Source organism: Copidosoma floridanum, unplaced genomic scaffold (assembly GCF_036245765.1).
Source record: "Copidosoma floridanum isolate Cflo_tuat_1 unplaced genomic scaffold, Cflo_Japanese_pri ptg000013l, whole genome shotgun sequence".
Taxonomy (NCBI): Eukaryota; Metazoa; Arthropoda; class Insecta; order Hymenoptera; family Encyrtidae; genus Copidosoma; species Copidosoma floridanum.
This window is the reverse complement of record NW_028321890.1, coordinates 32268410-32292037: the sequence shown is the minus strand read 5'-3', so window position 1 is coordinate 32292037 and position 23628 is coordinate 32268410. Positions and strand designations below refer to the sequence as shown.

Genomic DNA, 23628 nt, shown 5'->3' with positions numbered 1-23628 from the left:
TCGCCGCATAAATGTTTGAGGATTTGCTGCAGGCTTTTCCAAGTGTTAGGCCTATACAGCCCCCCTTCCCTTCTCCCGGCTGCTACCTAAGCCTTCAGCGTGTATGTACGCACACACGTGCGAGCACTCAGAAACCACAGAGCTTATTCGTGTATCCTTGTGTACCACGTCCACCGCGGCAAAGTGCAAAGCTCCTAGCTGTACGTACAACGTATGTATTTATTATTATTATAACGGAAGTTTTTTTTTTGGATCTACAGGCGCGCGGGTTTTGTGGTTCACGTAGTTGTCGCCGTTGTTGCTATTGTGTTTTATATCACCAGTTGGCGATGTTATTATTGTTACTTCGATTGTTTTTAAATTCAAATTCAAGAAAATTAATGAATTCAAGATTTTAAGTAATGAAGTTTGGTGTTTTACTTTTATGTTGTACAGCTTGAATAAATAAATATATCCTATAACGTTGTTACTCGGTTCTGGTGGAAGCCAAGCCACGGAGTCTTTAGTAAAATCAATAACTTTTTCCTGTCAGCAAAAAAACTGACAATATTCTTTTAATGTAATGTTTCTTACTAACATTTTCGTTAACTTTTCTTTAATTACTTTAATTGCTTTATCTCACGTGCATGTAACGTTACAAATGAGCTCAACTTGACCTGTAGGTATTAATATCTCAAACCACACTCTAAAATAGCGCGAAAGTAGAGTTGAGAATCCAAATACAGCGAGTCGAAATAAAGATGCATCCATCGACGCGCTAGTCAAATTTTATCTGAAAGTGTAAACAAAGTTGATGGCAAAGGTGGATATATATATAGTCTTTATGTTCACCCGCAAGGAAAATATTTTTTACAGAGCACTTCTCCTTTCGACTCATAAAACGCGTTGAGAGGCGCGATCTATACGCGAGTCTGTTTATGCTTCAACAGTCAAGCACAACAGCATACCGCAAAATTCCGGTATGCTGTCTCTCCAAATTCTCGGAAAAGTTTGCATTTCTCGCATATAAAAAACACGGGTGTAAATACGAAAATTTCCACGATTCGTGCGGAATGGCTCTTTTTACCAAGAATTTGCCCCGAGAAATTTCAGACTCTGGTCATTAAAAATGCAGGTAGTTGCTTTTCCCATCTAAAATTCATTTGATCAGATAGGCCAATCGTATAATCCACTGACTAATAAATTTTTTAGAAAAAAAAAAAACCAAAAAAAAAAAAAAACCAATGTCCCTCTCCGCAGTCCCATATCGTGACAAGATCGGAGCGAGCGAGTACAGGAGCACCAAGCAAGCCAACTTCAGACGGCACTAGTAAAACTAAATTTTGACGTCCATCATGTAGGTGTACCCAGTAGATACTGTATAGCTTTGTGCACATGTATTCGGGAGACCGTATATAGAAGCACCGGTACGCAGTGCTCGAAGTCACCGAGAAGCCACAGACAACAACAACAACAACAACAACAGCCGGGGTTTACCCACAAGCAAATTACAAAGTTCGGAGCCACACGCGTGTGCAGCCATACGCAAAAGTCCACGGGACATACCTGCATCCTCCCAAAGTTTCTTACTGGCTCCATACATACACGGTCAAACGCAGCGCGCTCTGATGACGACAACTGCCGTCCCCCGGCCTTTCGAGCACTACTCCTCGTAACCTGTGCACAACAGCCTCCCGCACGCGAAATGGACTCCCTCGACAGCGAATCCTGTTTTTGCAATGACGACGACGAGGATGAGGAGGAGGAGGAGGAGGAGGAGGAGGAGGAGGGTGGAAACGACGGTGCGTCCTGCGGTCGATCGACCTGCTGCTGCTGTCGGTACGACCCGTTCGAGGACGACTCGCCCGAGTCGAAGATAAAGGACCTGCCGTTCGCCCTGAAGAAACTAGCGGTGATGAGGTGCCAGATGAAAAAGTGGCGGCTCGAGAGGCTCGAGCTCGAAAGCCAAGCCAGATCGCTCACGAAGGCCCTACAATGTCACGGTGGGTCATTCCGACCATTTTGAGGTTATTTTAAAGGCTGTATTTAAAATGTACGCGCAGTGGTGCACGAAAAAAAAAAAAAAGCTCTTCTTTCCACGCGATTGGAAAAGCTCGGCAGAGAGAGGTAAACCGTTGGGCCCGTGTATAGGCGTGGAGGCCAAAAGCGTGCTCAAGCCAGACCCGGTGGTGGTGCACCTGCGCTGCGAGAACGCGAGACTGGAGCGTCGCACGGCCGAGCTCGAGGACGAGGTGAGGGACCTGAGCGAGACCCTGGCCGACCGGGAGTGCTGCGAGGACAACTCCTGCGACGCGGTGGCCTACCTGAAGGAGAGGACGCTGGCCGTGAGGCACCGTTGCGCCGTCGAGAAGAGACAGTGAGGGAGCACCCAAGACCAACCACTCCCCCCCCACCCCCCTGTGCATCGGCATGATTTTTCCTTGCGTTTCCGGTGCAGCATGCGCGACGCGATAGCTAAGCTACAGCTGAGACTCCAGGCAGCCATGGACGACGGGTCGTGCGCGGCGTTGAATCGGCTACGGGCCAAGCTGGGGGAGCTCATGGGCGGGGACTGTCCCGAGCGGGTGGCCTCCGTTGCCCTCGAGAAGTCGATAGAGACCCTGGGCGAGGTGTGCGGGAGCTGCGACCAGCTGAGCCGGGAAAACGAGCGGCTGCTCGCCGAGGTCGAGAGCCTCAAGTGAGTGCGCGAGTCGGGTATGGGTACGTGGGGGAGCTCGAGATTCACAGGGTCCCCCTCGGTTGGATCGGGCAGGTGCGAGATCAGGGAGGAGCCAAAGTTAACTGGCGAGGGGGAGTCGGCGGAGCTGGCCGACCTGTCGAGGCGGATCAGGGCTTGCGAGTCGATGGCCAGCCAAATGCGGCTCCAGCTGGCCGAGCGCGATGACGAGATAAACGAGCTGAAGAAGAAGCTGTTCGCCGAGAGGCAGCGCACGAGCAAACTGGAGCACGAGCTCGAGGAGGTGGGCCTTTGCCGGAGGAGCCTCGAAGCCCAGGTCGAGAACACCACCGCCGAGCTGGGGGAGAAGAACGAAAAGGTACACAACACATGTGCACTCCGAGGCCTGGACTGCATTGTATACTGGTTGTGTGGGACAGATAACCAAGTTGTTGCGCGAGCTGCGGTGCTCCACGGAGCTGGCGATGGGGGCTGGGGAGTTGGAGTGCGAGCTGGAGCGTTCGAGGCTCGAGTGCGTCGATCTCAGGGAGGAGAGCGGGAGGTTGTGCGAGGAGGTGGCCAAGTTGAAGGCGGCGAGCAAGTCCCTCGAGGCGGAGAACGAGAGGTTGTCGAGCTGCCTCGGGGAGCTTAGGAGCAAGCTCGAGTGCGTGGAGTCGGAGAGGAACAAGCTGCGGTGCGGTGAGGATGACGCTCGGATGGAGTGCGCCAAGTTGCAAGAGGAGAGGGTGACGCTGCTGAAGTCAAGAGACGAGCTGGTGGAACGGGTGAAAGCACTGGAGACGAGCTTGGAGAAGGCGCGTGGGGATCTGGGGAGGATGTGCAAGGCTTGCGAGGAGCTCAAGAAGCAGCTGGCCCTGGCGAAGAAGGAGAGCGATAAGCGCAAAGAGGAGGGCACGCGGTTAAGGTGAGGCACTTCTGATTTCATGAAACGAGTGTGTACACACATTTTATTCGCATTGCGTATACGTGAGCTGTGAAATTGACGAGTTTGACGTTGATATCGACAAAAATTATTTCCTAGAGAGGAGCTTGACAAGTCGATAGAGGATTTGGATTCGGCGAATCGAGAGATAAAGAAGCTACAGGCAAATCTGTGCGCATTGTGTACCGTCAAGGGCAGGCTCGAGCGCGAGTTGGGTGATTACAAGTGGCAGTTGGACAAACTTAAAAAGGGAAACGAGGCTTGCTCCAACAGCGAGCAGTGCAGGTTTGAGTTTTCTCATTGATTATCTGTCAATGTATGAGAACAGTCGTCATCAATATGCGTTTGAGTGAGTCGTGCGTTTTAATGCCTTAATAGCATTTAAGCGGTATAAGTAGAGTAAACCTATGTATGGTCATCCAGTTCTGGTTTATCTAATTTTAAACACTTTTATCGGGTTTTCCATTTTACGAGGAAATAAACCTTGTTATAGAGAGCTTTTATTTCGAATTTGACATTTTAGTTGCAATACTGAAGAGCATTATTTTCTATTCAAATCAAAAAAGAAATGTTCGGTAGATGTAAGTAGAGTAAGTCCATATGTAGTCAGACAGACTGATATTTTTTTACATTGTGTAACGTTAGAATTGTACTTTGACAAGATTTTCCATTTGGAGTTATAATAAGTATCTAATTCATAGGAGTGGCGTAGAAACACGTAGCATCTTTTTTGTGATCTAGATCTCGCTTGCGTGTAATAAGGTGTCAATCAGACTATTTTCCATAATATGTATATTTCTACTTAATTTGGATGCGCTCTTATGTTGTTTAACATTGTACTTGAATTTTATCAAGATGTTATATTACACGTTCCTTAGTCCAATTACAACGAATCAATTCCATTTGACATAATTATAATCTCTTGATGTATATTAGTAGAGTATGTCCATATGTGGTCAGACGATGTAACGTTTTTTATACGGCATTTAATTTTTTGATAGCAGATCTTGAAAATAATATGTTATATTTTAACTAAAAATATAAAAATTTGGTTAAAGTTAGTATACGTTTTGTAAAAATTTCCTTTTTAACGTTCAAGGTTTTAATTGGCAACTTCCATTTATAATTTTTTCAAAGCGATAATAATTACTTAACAATATATACATCTATCAAGTCTAAACATAATCAGAAAATTTGATCTTTCTTTTTCAGCGTTAAAATATTTTTTTACTACGTATAGAAACAAGTGTTATAAAGTGTAAGTAGAGTAAGCCAATATTCGATCAGACAGGCTGATTTCTACTTCTCAGCATTTCATATTTTAATTGCGTACTTTAATGGGATTTTTCTATTTGATGTCAAAATAAGTATGTCATATACGAGCAGTGTAAGAATTTTTTTTTTTTTTTTTTTTTTTTAGAGTTAAACACACATATTAATATTTAAAAGTTGAGCAAGTTTTTATTATGTGGGATCAAGTAATCTTATTACTTTATTTTTCAAATAATTGGCTTATTAATTAGAATTTTTTCTACTTACTGATTTCCATATTCTTGAAGTGAAAGTTACGCCTGACAAATGTAAGTAGAATAGGTCCGTGTGTCATCAGACATCTTCGTCTTTTTTTTTCTTTTCTCATATCAATGCTTAGACATAAATATTCTTTTTAAAAGAACGAAAATAAGTATTCAACAATCGTAAGAAGAGAGTATGCTAGGTAGCTAGACAGTTTCATTCTAGACATAGTTAGATATACATTGAAAAAAAAAAAAAAGCATTAATCATATTTGTGTGAAAATAAGTATATAACAATGAAACGAAGGAAAAAATCCATCGGATGCGTTTGAAAAACATTAAAAAAATTATTAAACAACAGTTCGAAGTCGGAGAAGCCGAAAAAAGTAAAGTCGGAGTGCAGCAAGGCGAAAAGAGCACCGAACGAGCCGAGCCGGAAAAAGAGCGTCGACGCGTCTCGCTTGGCCAAGGAGCTCGAGGCGTGCAGGGCCGAAAACGCGGAGCTCAAAAGCAAGGCAGAAGCCCCCGAGCTCAAGGACGCCGGGAAAGAAAACAACTGCACCGAAAAAGTAACTCCCAAGGACGACAAGCTCGTGCAGGCCAGCAAAGCCCTCAAAGTCGAGATGGAGAAACAGATCGAAGGTGCGTCGGCCGAGTATTTTTTACCTCTTGGTTGGAACACTTTAGTCGCGTTAATCAAGCCCCACCGTTGACCGACTCGCTTAGCCGTGGCTCGAGTGCGGGGGCTCATAAATTATGCAGAGGGCAAGGCCGATGAGAAGCCAGGCGCGGCGGGGGACCTGTTTGCTGGGGGAAGCGACAGGAGGGAATGGTCGGTGGACGAGATAAACGAGCTGTTCAAGACGTCGCAGCTCTTGTCGGGGGCGATAGTCAGGACTGAGGAGGAAGTCAGGGAGCTCGAGGACGTGGTGAGCTTTTAAAACAATGGTTATATATAACCGAGACCGCGTCGTTTGCTCGAAATATTTTCCAGCTGAAGAAAGTGCAGCCGGGCGAGGGTAATTGCGCGTGCGACGCGGACGCGTGGCTACAGGTAATTACACCCTTTCCCCATACATATACGGAGGTCATCGAGTTGTGGACGAAAAAAATCTCCACAGTCGCTGACGCTGCCCGAGCTGGCTGAGCTGCACGACAGGGTTTGTCTGTTGACGTCGAAGCAAAAGAAAGCCACCAATGGTCGGGGCAATGCCACGGAGCGGCTGTTGGACGCGCGTATAGCTACTCTGCAGCGGCAAATTGGTGAAAAGAAGCGAGAGGCTGTGGTCAGGGCCAACGAGATGCAACGGGCCTTGCTTGCCGAGCAGGTTCGGCTGATCGGGGTACCGGACGATTTGACCTCGAAGCGCAGGTAAACCGGTGACGGTAAAATGGTGTTTAAAATATGTATGGAGTTTTCGCGTGAGCTTCCCAAGTGACGTGGATTAACAGTTGGCGTATTTTTGGTACGCTCCGAGTGACGTTACGTATGTGTCTGCCCCGAATTCTATTTTGGAACAGTGTGTACCGCGAAGCGCGATCCAATAATTCAGAGCTCCGTTCAATGGTCAATGCAAGCATTTCCGCTTTCGATTCAGTAATGCTACCGGCGATCTAAAATAAAAATTTGAATATTTTATTTGAATCCAGTTCCCGTACATGCCCTAAATGGATTTCCAAACGCGTTGAGGATTTAAAATATTCGTTGCCATCCTCTAGTTTTGCGGCGTTAAATATAGTTCCCACCTTCGATCCACAAATACTAATGCGGTAGTTTATTTGATTTTCTTGTATTTTATTAAAATTAGATTTCCCTTTCGTGCGCATACATTTACCATCTGGAAAAATCAATTTCCGTATCAAAAGCGTCCTTCCACCCCCTTTTCCGCCGTTCGTCTTTTCTATTTTTTCGGATTCACGTACAATTCGGGTCAAAGGAGGCTTTTTTCGTATCCACAGTGTCAACGCCGGCGTATTGCCGATGGACGAGAGCACTGGCTGCTACTGCGGACAGGAGGAGTGCACGAGGACCGGCCACGAGGCTTCCAAGCCGTCGGCCGTCTGGTGTCGGAAATGAGGTCATCCCTTTTTTTACCCGAAGAATAGCGAATACCCTCTTTTGATCGTCTACGTTTTTGTTCTCTTTTTTTTCATTGGAAGAGCTCTTTTTAGTGACTCCTTGGTGTCCGTCGGTCGGGTGAAATTCCATGAGCTCTGTCTTTCTTTTCTTTCTTTTTTTTTCATCCGAGAAACGAGTGCACGCGGATTTATGCAAATTTGATTTTGGATTTTCACTGGTTTCAAGCGAGTTTTGCCGAGAGACTTCTGGAACTTTTAACAATCAAACTTACCTGAATCATCGAACTTGGCGCGAGTTTCCCCCCCTTTTTTTTTATCGCTTTCTCCATGCGGCTTAAAAGTTTTCGAGAGAAACAATCGCTCCGAAGCTCGAACGATTTTCCGGCTCGAGCGCCCGTTCCTTTGCCGAGTACCCTCGTATAATGTACTGCTTTCTGACGCAAGACGAAAAAATTGCTTGTATAAACTGGACTCTGTTGAAATAAAAAACTCACCATACTTTCAGCCATTTAACTCGTCATCATTTAATTATTTGTTATGACCTCAAACAAAAGAATAACGTGATGTATCCATTATTATGTATAATATGAAAATTAAAAATCTTAACAAGAATCGTGCAATTGTTTTAAAACATGTCAACGAATACTTATAGCCTAGAAATGAAAAATGTTTTTTACCCCCACCTCGTAAAGGCTACTTCGAAAAAACAGAAGACCCAATCCTCGATGAGGCCATCAACAGACCACTCGCAATTCAACGTCACCAAGCGATGGAAAAAAACCGAAAGGAGGAAGGTCGAGAGAGAAGGAAAAAAGGCCGTGATTGAGCCCAAGAGTCGGGCGATAGCAAACGTCCTCTCGGAGCCGCATAAATCACAATTAAATAAATGCGTGCGTTAGTCTTCGGAAGCGGGTAGAATGGAAAAAAAAAAAAAAAACAATTTTCTCGGCGACAGTGGCAGGCTCGGGGTAGACCGATGGTCGACAAATGAGCCGGGGGCCTGGCAAACCGAGTAATTGGATTGCGTGCGCTAAGCAAGCAAAGGCCGATGATACCTATACATATATACGTACACCTCGGAGGGTTGAACAAATCAACGCGAGCGTGAACGGAGGAAGCGCGTCGGACGTTTTTTTTTGCGTGTCGTCTTGAAAGTTTTGCGAGTACATACGGCTACGCCACAAGGGGGGGAAAAAAAGCAAACGAAACATTTGTACACTCGAGAAGGGACGAGGGTACGCGTCGATTCAATATTATTTCAATTAAACTTGTCACGGGAGGCGTTGATTCGTCCAACTTAGCTGTTTTTTTTTTGTTCTTTTAATCGAAATTTATAGAGGCGTAAAAAGCAACTCCTTGTACGTAATCGATGCTCTGTAGATTTAACGGCTCAAAAAGCATCTCTATAGAGCCATTGCCTTCTCCTGTACTCACAATGAACAAGCGGCAGACGAAGGACTGCAGTACGCACACCAGTGTGTGTGCCACATACCCAATGAAAGTTACTTCGAGCTCGTACACACAGAGTTGCACAAACGATACATGCAGATAGTGGGGAGAAACTGCAGCTGTATAGTTGTGGCCGTATAGCAGCAGTGGTATTATAATGAAAACAGGTCACGGGTATACTACACCCACGGTATAATATACGCGAGTTTGAGGGGAGGCGCGCTTTTGCCGGGGCCAAACTGGGCGAATGCCAATGTTAACCGCGACCATACCTGTGTGCACCGCCTCCCCGTCTCGGCACGAAGGAATTTCCTAGGCTCCCGGCCGTTGACATCGTATTGAAAAATAATTGTGGCCACCCCGGTCATGCCAGCCCATACCGATGGAATTTCACAATTAAAACTCGAGGCTCCTTTTGCCTTTCGCCTGAGCGGATGATCGACCTCTTCCGCGGAGTTGCCTTTTGTTTTCTTAATTGCGAAATTCCTTGGATCCTTAAACATCCGTGGGACCTCGAGCACCGAGGACTAGCTTTCTCATTAGTATTTATATACACGTGGGGGGTTGGGGGTGCTCGAATGATCTTTGCATTCCTTTTCGCCGTCGGTTTGGCTCGTTCGGCAAATGAAAATTGAAAGCACCGGGTGCCCATTGTGCCCGATATTGCTCGCTTCGTTTTTCGAGGCGCGTCTTGTTTTCCGCGCACAATCCCGGCCCCTCTTCCTTTCATTCGAGCAGCGAAACTCTCGTGCACACGCGTGCACGAGGACTGAAATTGTCGCGCACCAGGTGCACGGGGGCTTTGTGCCCTCGAGGGGGGCTGGAAAGCAATGGGAAATAATTAAGGCGCTGCCGCGTTAATTAACGCGAGCGCATGCGTTTGCTCCTTTCGTGCCTTCTTTTGCCCCATAAACGCCCGCGTGTATAAAGTCAAAGAAACCCGTAGACGGACTGTTTTTTTTTTTTCTTTCTTCATATTGCGGCACGCGCTCGCCCTAGATTAAACTGTAAATAACCCGCGTTTTGAATTAGAGACATGTAGGTTTACGCGTGCAATCACCGGTATTTTGGGCGAAAATCACGTTGGTATTGCCTCTTACGAGTGAGGAGGGTAGGAAAATAACGAAACAATCGTGCAATTATCGCGCCATCAAAGTTTCGGGGGACGGAGAGAAAGTAACAAAGGGGGCGTTGTGGATTCGCGAAAGCTCGAAACAATTTCTCGGAAGGGGAATCCAGTTGGACGGAAAAACGTAATAAGCTTCTCGTTGACGAAAACTAATTATTCCACGAAGGAATAATCCATACGCAAACACAACGGCCAGCCGGAGAAACGCGCTCACCGTAATCCACGAAATCTCCATGGCTGGCGAGCAGTTTCGCGTGGTTTATTTTTCCCGACCACCTGTTTTATTCCGCGGTCGTTTGCTCGCTCGCTGGCATCTACATTTCAGTTTTTTTTTTTTTTTTTTTTTTTTCCCTCCCTCATGCAACCAGCAGCAGCTTGACGGTGGGTTTCTGCAAAAAGAAAGAAAGAAGCGCGTGCCTCAATGTCTCGCAGACGGCGCGTGAAGAGCGGAGGGAGGGAGAAAAATAGAAGCTTCATCTCTGGGATTGTGGGGTAACGAAGGGGCGCGCAGCTGCAGCGGCGACACAATGGCACAGAAGAGGAGAGGAGGGGGGGCTTTATTTACGAGAGAAGCGTCGAGCTCGGCTGACGACCGGTTGTGCTGGGAAACGGCACGAAAAGAAGAAAAAGGTGGGACGAAAAAAAAAGGCCGACGAGTGTTGACGTGCGTGCTTATAGTGCGGGACCGAGCTCTTTCTCCGATGACGCCTGGTTTTCTGCGTCCAAGCTTATGGAGACTGTACTCGTGTTTGTCGAAATAAATAAACAAGCGTACAATAATAACATGTAACAATTTTGAAACAAATAATCTTTCTTTTTTTTTTTTTAAAACCAATGTAAAAAAAAAAAAAAAAAAAAAAAAAGGAATCATGCGCTGTAAGTAGAACAAGTCGGCGTACGGTAAGACAGGCGCATAAGCCGCATCCATTTTCCGAGCGGTTGAGTGGATCTCTTTCCCCGCTCGAACGGATGTAGAGAGGGAGGGAGGGAGAAAACGGAATTTATTTTCTCCAAGTTTCCGAAAAGCGTACACCATTCCGTCACGAGAGCACGTACAAAAACTTGGCAGCGGCATACAAGACCCGAGCCGTGGTGCAAAAATTTAATATCGCGCGCGGAGCTTATCCTCCCCGAAACTCCGGGGCTCGGCAACAAATCGCATTAAAAGCCGAACTTCCTCCGGCTGCCCGACTGTCTCTATTTTTCAGCTCCGACAAATTTAAAACGCCTCCACCTCCTCACCCTCCCTTTGTGCCAAATACACAAGTATTATCGTCAACGTTTATGAAAACTAGTGCGAGCTTTCAGGAGTTGCAGCTGAAGATTACTCGAGTAATTGCGCACTCGAAAAACCCGCGCTCGTGCACCGTAGAGAGGGATCATCTCTGTCGTGCTTCTTTTCCGAGCACTAACGCAAAATCTTGAAAACTTTCCCCCCCCCCGGTTCGCCCCCCCTCCAACTCTAGCGAATCCGTAACTTTCGCCACATTATGCTCTCGAAATAGTAATCATCTTCTCGGAAATTTCGCTCCGATTCGTCTTGCCTTTTTCCGCGCTCGTCGGTGGATGTATATAATTTGAAACGTTTCCTCGGCACCGGTATACGGGTTTTACTATTTTATTTCCAAATTGTCGCGAGTAAACTCCACCCGAGTACAAATAACTTGGCGAACGAGCCATCGGATTAATGCATCAAAAGAGGCAGCGCCGCGAAAGAGTTGGCCAAAAAAAAAAAAAAAAAAAAAACAATCCAGTAGGACTAGAGACAAAAAACACGCGCCCCAGGAGAGTAGGAGAGCGCTATGGCGAGGGGCTAGCTCGTTCAGACTCTGTCTGGGCTCCGAGCGAGAGAGGAACGGAGGAGGGAAAAAAAGAGAAAAAAAAAGGCGAGATTTGAGCTCTCTTCGCTTGTCCCTGTGTACACCACACGCGGCACGCACACACACACCGCATCATCCTTTTGGCACTAGAGTTCGTTCACGCGAGCGCAAGGCGCGAGGAAGAGAGAGAGAGAGAGAGAGCGCATCCACCCCCGACTCGGAGTAGGGGAAGAAACGAGGCAACCCATACGCGCTCGTGTACCCGAGAGAGCGAGATAGCCCACGTACCTGAAATATAGTCGCGGGATGTGTATATATAGCACACCAGGGGGCCTGCGAGAGGGATGAATAGCGGTCGGGAAAATGCCTTAAACGGAGCCAACGGGGGCAGCGGTGGTCGTTGTAGCGGCGGAGGAGGGGGTAGCGCCGACTCCGGACGAGGGTGGCCGAACCCCTCCGAGCCGGGGCAAAGTCGAGCTCTGGAGTGTCAGTTGTGCTGCCGCGACGCAGCCGTGCGACCGGCCGAGCTATTGGCCAGCGCTGTCGCCGCTCTATCCTGTTTCTCATTGCTATACACCGTGGATCGGGATCTCGGTTAAGTGGAAGAGGTCCGCGTTGCGTCGGACGAGACTGTTCCGTGTGCTTTTTCCCAATTTTTTTTTTTTTTTTTTTTTTTTTTTTTTTCTTTCTCTCTCTCAGATAGGCACAACATTTGCTGGAGCTCTGGATCGCCAGGAGATCGATGAAAAAGGGTCACTGGCCGCGGAGTATACTACCATATTTTTACAATCATTTGTGTGAAAATTTGTTATTCCACCTCGTGATTTCAAATAATTGACATTTCCGAAGAAAAAAAAGGCAACTGGGTCGTCTTATCGCGAAGGATCTGCCCACTCGTGGAGAGAAGGGTTTTGCAAACGTCGGCAGTTCCCGCGAAATCGCGCCCCTAGGCTACATTGAACGTAGTTACGTGGATAGCTGACAAAGACAAACGCAGATCTTCGTCGGCCCGGGGTATGTATAAAAACTCAGGGCGGTAATTGAGACGCGGAACGAGCCAGCGATCCTCCCGGGAGACTATTAAATTCACCGTCGCGTAACCGTATCGACGGAAAAGTCAAATCGGCTCCTCGGCTAATCTTCCCAGAGTTGATAACTCCCCGCGTGCACGCAGGGGAATGAAAATAGGGTGGGGGGGTGGCCCGATCTTACCGGCTAATAGAAGATCATTTCACGCGCACATGAAGCCATCGCTTCTCTCACCGCCATGCCTGCGTGTGTAAGGGTTTTAGTCGTAACGAGCCCGCCAATGATCCACGCGCGGAGAGAGGAGGAGTCGTCGTGCGTGACAATGACCGGCGCGAGGAGGATAAGCTCCTCGTCTTAGTGCACACCTACTGTCGCTGTCCCTCGAGTTGTGATGACTACTGAGATAATAAGTGCTGGTGCTTTCGGTTGTGGTAACAGTGCTCGAAGACTACGCCGTGCCGGTCCCAGGATGACGGTGGTGCTGGTGATGCTGTTGACGGGCGCGCTCGTCCAACTGGCCGACTCGGAGGTCGTGGCCGGTACGCGGAAGGCCCAGAGTGCCGGTGAGTATTGCAAGAAATGGTGGGAGTGTTAGGGTGATCCACCACCGATTTCGCGCTTCGATGCACCGTGATGGAGCGCTGCCCACCCCCACCCGACCCACGGCTAATTTTTGGCTGCGGTGGATGCTATACGGTAGTCGTGTCCCTGCCTCCCCCCCGCCCTTTTGTTCGACATCACGAGCTATCTGCAGCCTCTGGAGTCGGATAGTTCCCTCGTTTGCCTTGTAATTTGAATCGCTCGATCGGAGCAGTTTCCTTTTTTCTTTTTTTTCTTGTCCAATTTTAAAACGAGTTTTCACTCGCTCCACTGCTCTAATAGCAAGCTGGGGATCCCTCCTGCACGTAGATAGTAGGACGTCGACTTGGCGAGTCTATCGATCCCTTTCTCTGGGGCTGGAATTTATTCTCGTACAACACACACCGCTACTCTAATTGTTTTTGATTCTAATGCATATCCGTTTGGTGATTAATAATCGGATTTGGTATGGCGGGGAAAGCGATTTTTCAGTAATCCCCCCCCAATTAACTTTTGATGAATGAGGTATTGTTGGGATCCCTATACGGTTATTCCGAGCTCGTTAATGCCGAAGGAGAACGCACGTAAGGGGGGGATCATTGGTGATTTATCCGATGCGCGGCTGAGAGCATTTAATTTTTACCCGTAGGAAGACGTGTAATGACTCACTGATTGAAAAATCTCGATTTAATGTCAAGGAATTTCGTACATTTACTCATATATTTTGTTTAATGAGATGTTGTGTTTCACTTGAAAAAAAAAAAGAAAAGAAAATATTCAGATTCTCATGCAAAACCAAACGGAGCGCAGCTATAAAAAACGCGTACATTTGTTATTATTGTCGGCTCGAAAAAAGTTTTACCCACGTGATTTATTATTATTATTATTATTGTCATCATCAACGTATCCAGCACAGAGTCGTAAATATATACATAGGATGAAATAAAAGCTCAAACAATGGGTGCAACAATAATGATAAAGTAAGCAAAACAACGGTGGTATTTCTTTTGTTTTCCTTTCGACGGAGCATTGTTTTCTGTCCGTAAAAGTACAGCGTATTATAACGTAGAGGAAAATGAGACGTAGCATTAATAGCTGTTGCTTCCGACGCGACACATTTGGGCCCCGGTATCACGGGTGTGTACATGGGCATTCAACAACGCCAGACTTTGTACTTTTTCAAAAGCATTCATTGTTTGCGCTGGAATATTTTTTTGTATTTTTTTTTTCGTCATAAACTCTCACAATGGAGCATTTGACCACTTTCAGCAATAGTTGCATCACAAACAATTCATAAAAAACTTTGCTCAATAAATGTGTACAAATTTCATTGCAAATCATTCGAATTTAATTGTCAACAATAATAATGCATACTCGCAAACTATTACACTCCCCGGCCCATGGCCATGTTTAGCATCGCGTAAAACTCGTCACAGAGGCGCAATTTCGCGGAAATACCCGAAAACGAAGCGGAAGCAGGATCGGCAGGTATGGCACATTTTCCGCTACTCGAGAAAGCGGCATCAGTATTGGCCACTCATGGCTCAAGTTTTAGCGCACTCACGTAAACTAGCTGTACCCGATGCTCTCGGCAAACAGCAATTTTCGTCGGTACACATAAAATTTCTTCCCCCAAGAGTAGCGCGTACGGGAATCAACTGGGGATGAAGGAGTGTTTTTACCACGAGCAAGGCGATGGATTGCAACGTGTGGTGTGTGTATACATATGTATATGCCAACGATTAACCGATGGAAATTAAATAGTCACGTAGAAGGGTTGGAACTTGGGACAGTCTTGGCAGGTGTAGCGTACTCATACTCCGATGCGTAAGCTCGGAAATCCTTTGCAAATTTTTTTTTTGTTCTCTCAAAACTTCACCAACCCACGATTTTAGGGTAAATCTGAAATTTTGTATGAAAAACAGGAAAAAAAAAAAAAAAAAAAAAAAAAACTATTGATTTACCAAACGTATCCCGAGCCTACGCGCAATTAACGTCCAGCTCTTGAAAGGCTTTCTTTTTGCGGATTATCCGCAGACTCTGTGTGAGCACACACTGCATTGCTGGTGGAGCCAAAGAGAGTTTGCGTACCCGCAGACTGTATGTGTACGCGTCGACGGCTAAATTGACCGGAACGCGAAAAAGCACGTGTAGGTACTTGGGTACTTGAACCACCACGGTTTGTGTGCGTATATGCGGGAGAACCGCAGGGATGAGTGGGAATTCCAATGTAAATATAATTAGGCGGGGCGAGCGAGTGGCAGGGGGTGGGAAAAGGCGCGTCGAGGTATGAAAGGAGCCTAGTTTGATCGCTCGGGCGTTAAAAGTCATTGAGAGAGCCGCGTTGAACCCCATCGTATGGCTATACCGAGGTGGGCTGAACTGTAGGTGAAAAGACCATTGGTAACGTAGAACGCGCCTACGGTTCGCTTGCGAGGAATGGAATGGAGGGAGGACTAATCGTTGCGGGAAAAAATTCTGATTCAATTGACTCTGTGGGTGAGCCCCTTTTTCTCATTCTGAGATGCTAACAAAGCTCCTCCACTCCGTTGGGGGTGGAAAAAAAAATTGTATGCGATCTAAATTTTTTTTTTTTTTTTTTTTTTTTTTTTTCATCCTGTACACATCGCTAGGGGCAATCAAAATGTTAAACCTTTGCTTGTGATCAAAAAAGAAAATCATATCCTAGCTCATTCTTATTTTTTTTTTTTTCTTTTCGTTGAAACGTGAAAGCTTTGCTTTGATGATTTTTGTGAAAAAACAACTTTTTATTTTTCGTTTCACCAGCCTGGCATACAAACGTTCTCATTGCGATTTTTTCAAAAGTAAATACTTCTCGACCCGTCGAAGCATAAACAGTTTTTAAAAATTTTTCCCGCGAAAGACCGAATTTCTCGGAACGTAAATATTAAAAAAAAAAAACATTTTTATAATGCAGAACAGTTAAAAACAAAAATGATAAAAATTTTTACTGGAAAATATTGAAGAGCCAGTTTCATTTACCGTTTCTTCGAAATTACACTAATAACGAACGCAGCTCTCGTTTCCAACAACCGGCTGTAAAAAGTATATTTACAACGGCTCGGGAATATCAACAGCCTGGACTGAGCGAAAAAAAAAAAAAAATAAATAAAAATAAAAAATAGAATCTCGCTCGAATGGTCAGAACGAAAAATCACACGAAACGCCGTGTCGTACGAGTATAGCCAGGGATCGAAAAAATTTTGCTCGGCTCACCGTGGCAAGGAGAGAGGGGGCGTAAAATTTCGCGGATGCCGATAGTCGCGCATCCGCGTTGCTCTGGAAACTCTTGTCGAGTGTAACCCGGTGCGTATACGCAAATCAACGATCAATTTTTCACCATCGATCCGTTCTCGCACAACTTAAAAGTTGTCAAGTATCGCGCAGCTCCCAATACCTGACGGATATCCGAGCAAACAGAGCGCGAAGTTCCGAATACGCGCGTAAAGTGATGTCGACAAAGAGGGTGTGGAGCAAATCCATCGTGTACACTCGACGTTCTCCTCTAGGCTGTCTCTATCTACCTCATTATAAGACTACTATCCACCGCGAGTTCTTCCACGTACATGGTACTCCTTCTTCCCTATGCTCTGCTCCTTAAGGAGGTACGGCACACGATATCGACTCCCCAGTCGCAGCTAATGTCCATTGTTTTTGGTAGCTACAATCATTACAATACTATACATATTGAATTGCTAATCTGCGTGTCCTGTATAGCTCGAGATGAAGATAACTCTCTTTTCTAATAATAACTCTTTGCTACTGCAATCGGGAGAAGTACAAGGGAGAATTTTTTTTTAATCTCCATTACGGGGAGTCTGGTGGATTATCAAAAAATATGAAACCCGGAGATTTTTTTCTTTCGTGTATAAACAAATAAGTGACGAAAACAGATAGACTCGTTGGCGTTAATCAAGAAAATTTAATATTCTCTGTCTCCATCAGTTGAAGTTCATAAAAAAAAAAAAAAAAAATGTGTGTATAATATTTTTTGATAATATACCTGACGGGTCGAATTAACTTTTTTGGTATTCTTTCCTATCGTCATCCCTTACAGGTACGCGTTCAATATGAAACGCTGACATTATTTTTGCATCTGTCCATCTCGTTGAAGGAAAAATACAACAAATAACAATCGCACCAACAGTAACGCTGAACATTGGGGAGGAAAAAAGGATGCAGCTACATAAGCTCGAAATCAATCGATCCACCCGCATACATACACGAGCGAGCTGATTTTAAACTTCGGCAGTCAACATCTGTCGCTGTTGTACCCATAATATACGTACCTACCCTCGTTACACTATTGTACGATGTTTAGTGTAGGTGAAATAATACGTACCTACGTTTAAACTTGTAAATAGCACGTTTCGAATATTCAGATTGAACAAACGAAAACTGACAAGCGCCGATCCATTGGCTCAGTAAATTCAATACTACTGCGTGCACTAGGTGGTTTTTCTCGTGTAAGTGTAGTAAACACACGTTTCTTCTCTCGTGGTAGGAAAAATAGGGGCTGTACCCTAGAGTGTACGTGAAAAAGAAATGATGGCGGTAGCATGGGATAGGTGCTGATTTTTCTCAAATACGCGTCTTTTTGACTAATAGAGTATAAATATTGAACGGAAGAGCTTTTCTAACTTGTTGGATTCTAGAATAAAAAAAAGCTCTAAAGAGTGATTGTTTTTTTTTCCAAGTTGTTGAAAAATCAGGTTTCTAGGGCAACCATGATTCTCCCGATTTATCACGTGCTACAAAGAACTGCGTAAGGTTTATTTTAAAGACTCCACGAACAATTTCAATAGCGTGCAAACAAAAATCACTCATGCAAGCATGTACCAATATCTGCCCTCGGAACAGAAAAAAACGCGAAAACGATGGAACAAAGTCGCGCGGTTGGCCGTTACCCTATTATCGAAGGGTGAAAGCCACACGGTTGGCCGTTAATAAAACGGTGCAGCCGATGGCGATGGCGAAATTATAAGCCGCGAAGCCACTGTGTATATACTTACTCGCATACAGCGGCAGCGCACGCGACGTGCGCCCTGAACTCGAAACAAGTAGTAGCGGTCCGCGTCTCGTCAGACGCCCCGTAAATCGGCGAGTGCAAGCTGATACACCAAACTCCCTTTCCTTCCCAACTCGAGCGCTTTCGTTAACTTTCGGAGTTATGAATTAACTTGGTACTTATACTCTTTTTTTTTTTTTTTTTTATAGTATAGTGTCATACGCTAGGGTCTACTACCAAGGGCACTCGACACTTTGAAAAGGGACAGAGAGGGGGTAGGAAGCAATTTTGCCGCAAGAAGGTCGCATTATAGGTACATTTATCATCGAAATTGTTCCCTAATGCTATTGTTACTTGTAATCCGTTGGATTTCCTATTATCACCGTGATGAGGATCGATCAGTTTTAATCGGGTAAATGAGGTATTATTACCAAGTCGGTGTAAACGCGCAGCTTCCGAAGGGAAACTCAATTCCCCAATTGTGTGAATACGCGCGCCAGAGTATAATGTCAAAACTGGGGCGAAGACTTTTCCAATACAGCCCATCCACTCCCTTTACGAGGTGGTGAGGGGGGTGGGGGTGGTTTACATCGAGTGGGAAGTTACCTATAGATGCGGACGTTGACACAAGTAGAAATGCATTAACACCCCCCAACCCCCCGCGCGCGCCCTTCATGTAGCTCGGAGTCGTCAATACCGGGATGAAACGGAAGGAGGGAGTGATTGCACCGTTGGATCTCCATATTCTGGATTAGTTATCCCGACCTCTTCGGCCGGCTGCTCGAGCCACGAAGAGTGATTGACTGTCTGATTGATTGCAGCTGTACTTGATTCATCAAGATCGCGGAGTTTTTCCTTCCCTGTGTCGTCGATCCTCCTCCCAAACTAGGATGGATGCTTTGTACGAAAGATGGTAGAACATGAAAAAGAAAAAAAAAAAAAAACCATGCAGTTTTTCGAGTATAGGTATGCGTGTTATGGTTACGTATACGATGCTTGGCCTATATATAATCGTACCTTCGATTATCGCATTAAGCGCGAGCGCTAGCACCGATGATTATGATGGTGATGATGATGACGTCGATGGTGATTACAGTGACACGTTTTCCTCTACCGAAAATCGATACGCGTTGCTCGCCGTGCACGTACACCAGGAGGATTACTGTCATCTCGATAAGCGAAGGGCCCCGGGTGTTCCCTCCCATCCGCATTAATTAAAATATCCAGCCACTATAGGTTATTATTTTGTAATACGATCTTGCACGGGCATATATATTGTATTACACCTAACTACGAACCTGTTGCGTATGAAACACATATTCGCTCGACGTTGAAAACTCTGACGCACGAACTTTGGCTCGTATCGCCGCTGCAATCCATCACACCCCTAAGAGCTAATCTCCGCGGGGCAATTATCGCTACGAGTATACGCTCGCGTATCTCTGTCTCTCTTTTTTCCGGCTCTTTTGAAAATGAAAAAAAAAATGTTGATGTACGACCTGGGATTTGGACGCTCGGATGTATGTATTTTTTGCTGCACACGGGCACGTTTGGGCTAGAAAAATGGGACTCCCCCCGTTGCGCTCGAACTTTTTTCTCGACCTAGTTTTCTCCCCCCCTTTTTTTTTGTTTTTCACACTCTTGATAACTAATACTTTAATGGTAAGATGTAGAGAGCTTTTTCAAAAGAGCCCCTTTTTCCACAGTCACTCGCCAAGCGAGTCAAACTTGGTACTCAAATTTTTACTCTCCGGGGGAAAAGTCCAAAAGAAATTTCGCTCTAACGGAAATGAGCCGGAAACTCATGCGCTTTGTAAAATACTCTTTCGGGAAGTCTCGAATTTTTTCGAGCCATTGAAAATCACTATCCAGCCAACAATTGACGATTAATCGGCTTCCCCCCCGTTTGTATACTCACGCGGGCGAGCTAGTCCGCAGACCGCAAAAACACTCGCGCGACATTAACTTTGCCCGGTAGCTTGCGCGGAATTCAAAGAGAAAAGTTTCAGAGAGCGCTGAAATTATCAAAACGCGCGCTCTCCCCGGGAATACAAACACGGCCCCTGTCCCCCTGCCGTGGTGATAATTGCAATTAAATGTCTAGATCGCGGATTCCTCCGCATTTCTTAATGGTAAACATCCCCCCTTTGGAAGTTGAAGAAAGTCGCGGGTGGAAGGATGTTTCCATTTAAGGACGCTGCTGTAGGTTCTTTCACGGGTGAAGGGGGTCGGGGGGTGCTTCTTGCGAAACATCGTCCCGGTGAAAAGTCTCGAGTGTCTGCGACGGCGATGTAATTATGCCGGGTCGATGGCAGATTGTGAATGTTCCTTCGAGTGTTTTTACGGCCGAGTTTCGAGCAAATGTTTGCCCAGCCCCATCGGTGATGGACAATTTTTTTTAATTAGCTAATTTTGCCGCCCGCGACCTTCCCCCTGGGCTTGTTTACGTTACCGTCTATACATATATGCTTTATTAGCTTTTATCTGTTTATTTTTATTTTTTTCGAGGACACAACGTCTGTATACGTATAGCTGAAACATCGGAAAGTTTGTCGCTGCTGGCAGCGTCTTTTCATCCATAAAAATTTCTTTTTACTTCTCCGTCGTAATATGCAAAGTAACGAGTTGGACTTGCAAAGTAGTGGTATTTTTTCGAGATCAAAGCCATCATACTTCCGAACGAAAAAAGATGGATGGATAAGCAAATAGTTATTTTTTATTTGCGCCTTGGGTAAATAATGTAATGAAAAATATGTGATTTGCGGTCTCATCCCAGTTGATTTACGCAAACATACAAGTTACAGTATAACACAACAGATACGTGATTCAAAGAATTTTTTACCACAGTCGTATCTCAGACTGTCCGAGCGAGCTTATCCAATTCGGGACATCCACAATAACACCGTTGAATGAAAAAAAAAAAAAAAAAACACGGGGAAAACGATAACGCCAACAAATTGAGTTACGGCGATGTAAAAAATGCCAAAGAACCAACAACGTGCTCGATCCTCGCGTTCACTTACTGCCCCACATTGGCAAATATACGCTGTAGCGCAGGCTATAAAAATAACCGTGTACCCCGTCTGTAGGGGATGCCACGATACATTTCATTAATACAACGAAGAGAAAGGGGGGGGGGATGGGAGAAAAAGAGGATTAAGTCGACAAAAAGGGAGTGGGACTGAAAAAGCGCTGCTCCAAGAGTGCGCGGACCGTAACGCAATCTCTTACGTAAAAAGGGGAGGAGGGAGATACACAACGAGGCTGGGAGGAAAAAACAAAGACGCTCTCCATGGGGGAGGGAAAAAGATGCTCGCGCGGCCCCTCTAATTCTCCATCTCTCTCTCGAGAGAGGCATTGCCAACAAATGGAGCGTGTGGAACTTTGGCCGAAAAAGAGATAGAGGCTACTGCCGGTGGTCCCAAAAGTTGCGATTCGTAAAATGAGATAAACGGAGCTTCCGAGTTTAGCTGCTGGACTAAAATTCCCTACCGAGGGAGGTAGAGCGGGACGATCGGGGTGTATAATATGTACTCGGGCCAACGCGTGGGCTTTCGCGTACACGTGTGTACGTATATACGGACACGCGGAAGCCTGAGATCGACCGTACGTGCCCGACGCAATGTAGCCGTGCTTTCGCATTTTTGCCCCCCCCCCCCCGCGGCAATAAGTGTATATGTATACACGCGTATGGATTTCTTTCTCCCTTTTCGTCGTTCGATCTCGCTCTTTTTTTTCCTATCTCTCGGGGCACAATGGATATTACGCAACGGGAGCGGCTGCGCTCTCAATTGAAATATAAAGTATTGAAATGCGCCAAAGCGAGCTTTATCCTTTTTTTCTTTTTTTTTTTTTCTTGTTCCTTCGATGAAAATTCAAAGTCGTTAAATGGTAAGTTTTCGCGGAAATTAATGAGGTATTAGTACTTGACTCGAGCTGCTTTTCTCCTTGGTTATTTATTTACAGCAAAGCTCTCTCGGTGGAGCTTCGGCTTTAAAGTGATACTCGTTAGAGAGGCATTTTGCTTTGAATCGACGGAAGAAATGCTAAGCTGCTTTTCCGAGGGCTTTGGTTTTCCCATTGAGTCAAAAGACTAATCTGCCAGCTTGGGGACCGGCAAATTCCTTCAAATGCAGGGATTTTTCGAAAATTATGTGATGCGTCTCTGTTTCAAGAGCCGCTTGCAGAGTACCTTTGACTTTCAAAATATACACGTGTGGATGTGCTCGAGTGTCACTATATGGTTGGCAAAACATTTGTATACCCCCGGAGCTTTTACATCGAATCGATATACCGAGTCAATGCCACGTGAAAAACGTAAACCTTGTTTGATCGGTTCTCGATTATACGAGGTAAATTAGCAATAGCAGTCCATTAAATCCCTCTTGTTAACGTCAAACAACCAATTACCCCTTGTTCTGTAACACGAACGCGGGAGTAAAATTAGCCGTCCAACGAGTTTTAATCTTTATTTTTGGCCTCACCATGATTTTCGCTCTACAATTCGTAATACACGCACACGGACATATCGCGATTTATCACGGCTGTATCAGCTATGATGATTCATTTGCAACAACACTGGCCGATTAGTCACATACACACACACACATACATATGTACAAATAACCAGAGCGATAAATCAGTGCATTATTCCATTTTCCTCAAATATACACATATATATGTGAGCAGTATGTAGCTGTGAGCAATGTGTCAGTCGCATTTTTGGTTGGCGCCGACGGTGTAACAATTACAGTTTGCAAGCCAAAGTATTTATCTCAATTAGAGAAAATGATGATGGGCCTAATGAACCGAATAACGACGATTAATTGCCACGGACTTAGGCATCGCGTGCGGCACACGAGCGTGTAATTGATACCGGTCGGACCGCCAATTGTTCAGCCGTTGGCTCGTGGAAATAAATAATCCGTCGAATGTGATGGATCCGACGAGAGCTTTCTTTTTTTGGGAAATCTTGATCCCCGTTTTTTTTGTGCCTTCAGCTTTTCCGATGTAAAATCCATCGGAGGGTGTTGATCGGCTCTGCAACCCTACGTGTCCCTTTGAGCTCGAGTATAAATTCATAAAATGCGAAATATGCTCGTACAGCTTCCACTTTGGATGGCTCGGTTTGCACGTGTAACGGGATAGACGTGATATCAACTTTTTCCCTAATTGTCTTGAAAATATTACATTACCGAAAGCTTTTACAGAAATGAAGGGCTTTCACCGCGGGTTCGCATTATAGTTTGGGACGCGCGTTTGATGGAAATGGAAATACGAGGCGCGTATGAATTACACCGGCAATGTTTGCTTTTTGATCCCGCGATTCGTTCAATTTCTGTATTTTCGCTAATCCAGCGGCCGGACGGGGAGATCGGATTTTCGTGTGGCCGGTCTTTG

General features: G+C 45.6%; 2 protein-coding genes across 2 annotated transcripts in view; both read left to right on the top strand.

Annotated features, from left to right (window-relative positions):
• Window positions 1–1684: 1684 nt before the first annotated feature.
• Window positions 1685–7191, top strand: LOC106637492 (uncharacterized). The gene is made up of 11 exons (XM_089590823.1): window positions 1685–1982; window positions 2131–2356; window positions 2438–2677; window positions 2753–3035; window positions 3097–3581; window positions 3699–3884; window positions 5476–5756; window positions 5841–6043; window positions 6079–6168; window positions 6236–6486; window positions 7074–7191. Exons 1-11 carry the CDS (start codon window positions 1685–1687, stop codon window positions 7189–7191), a joined length of 2661 nt encoding a protein of 886 aa, XP_089446949.1.
• A 5674-nt stretch (window positions 7192–12865) lies between these two features.
• The window catches only part of LOC106637521 (neural cell adhesion molecule 2), a 34019-nt gene continuing 23256 nt past the window's right edge, over window positions 12866–23628 (top strand). Inside the window, exon 1 of the mRNA XM_014350322.2 lies at window positions 12866–13183. Coding sequence (XP_014205808.2) covers window positions 13012–13183 — 172 coding nt within the window. The 5' untranslated portion in view covers window positions 12866–13011. The remainder of the gene's footprint in view (window positions 13184–23628) is intronic.

Excerpts from the sequence above, each read along its gene's own strand:
- LOC106637492 (XM_089590823.1), top strand. The coding sequence starts at position 1,685 with ATGGACTCCCTCGACAGCGAATCCTGTTTTTGCAATGACGACGACGAG. Across the intron at positions 3,582-3,698 it reads GAGGAGGGCACGCGGTTAAG|AGAGGAGCTTGACAAGTCGA; the intron begins GTGAGGCACTTC and ends ATTATTTCCTAG. Across the intron at positions 6,169-6,235 it reads ACGCGGACGCGTGGCTACAG|TCGCTGACGCTGCCCGAGCT; the intron begins GTAATTACACCC and ends AAATCTCCACAG.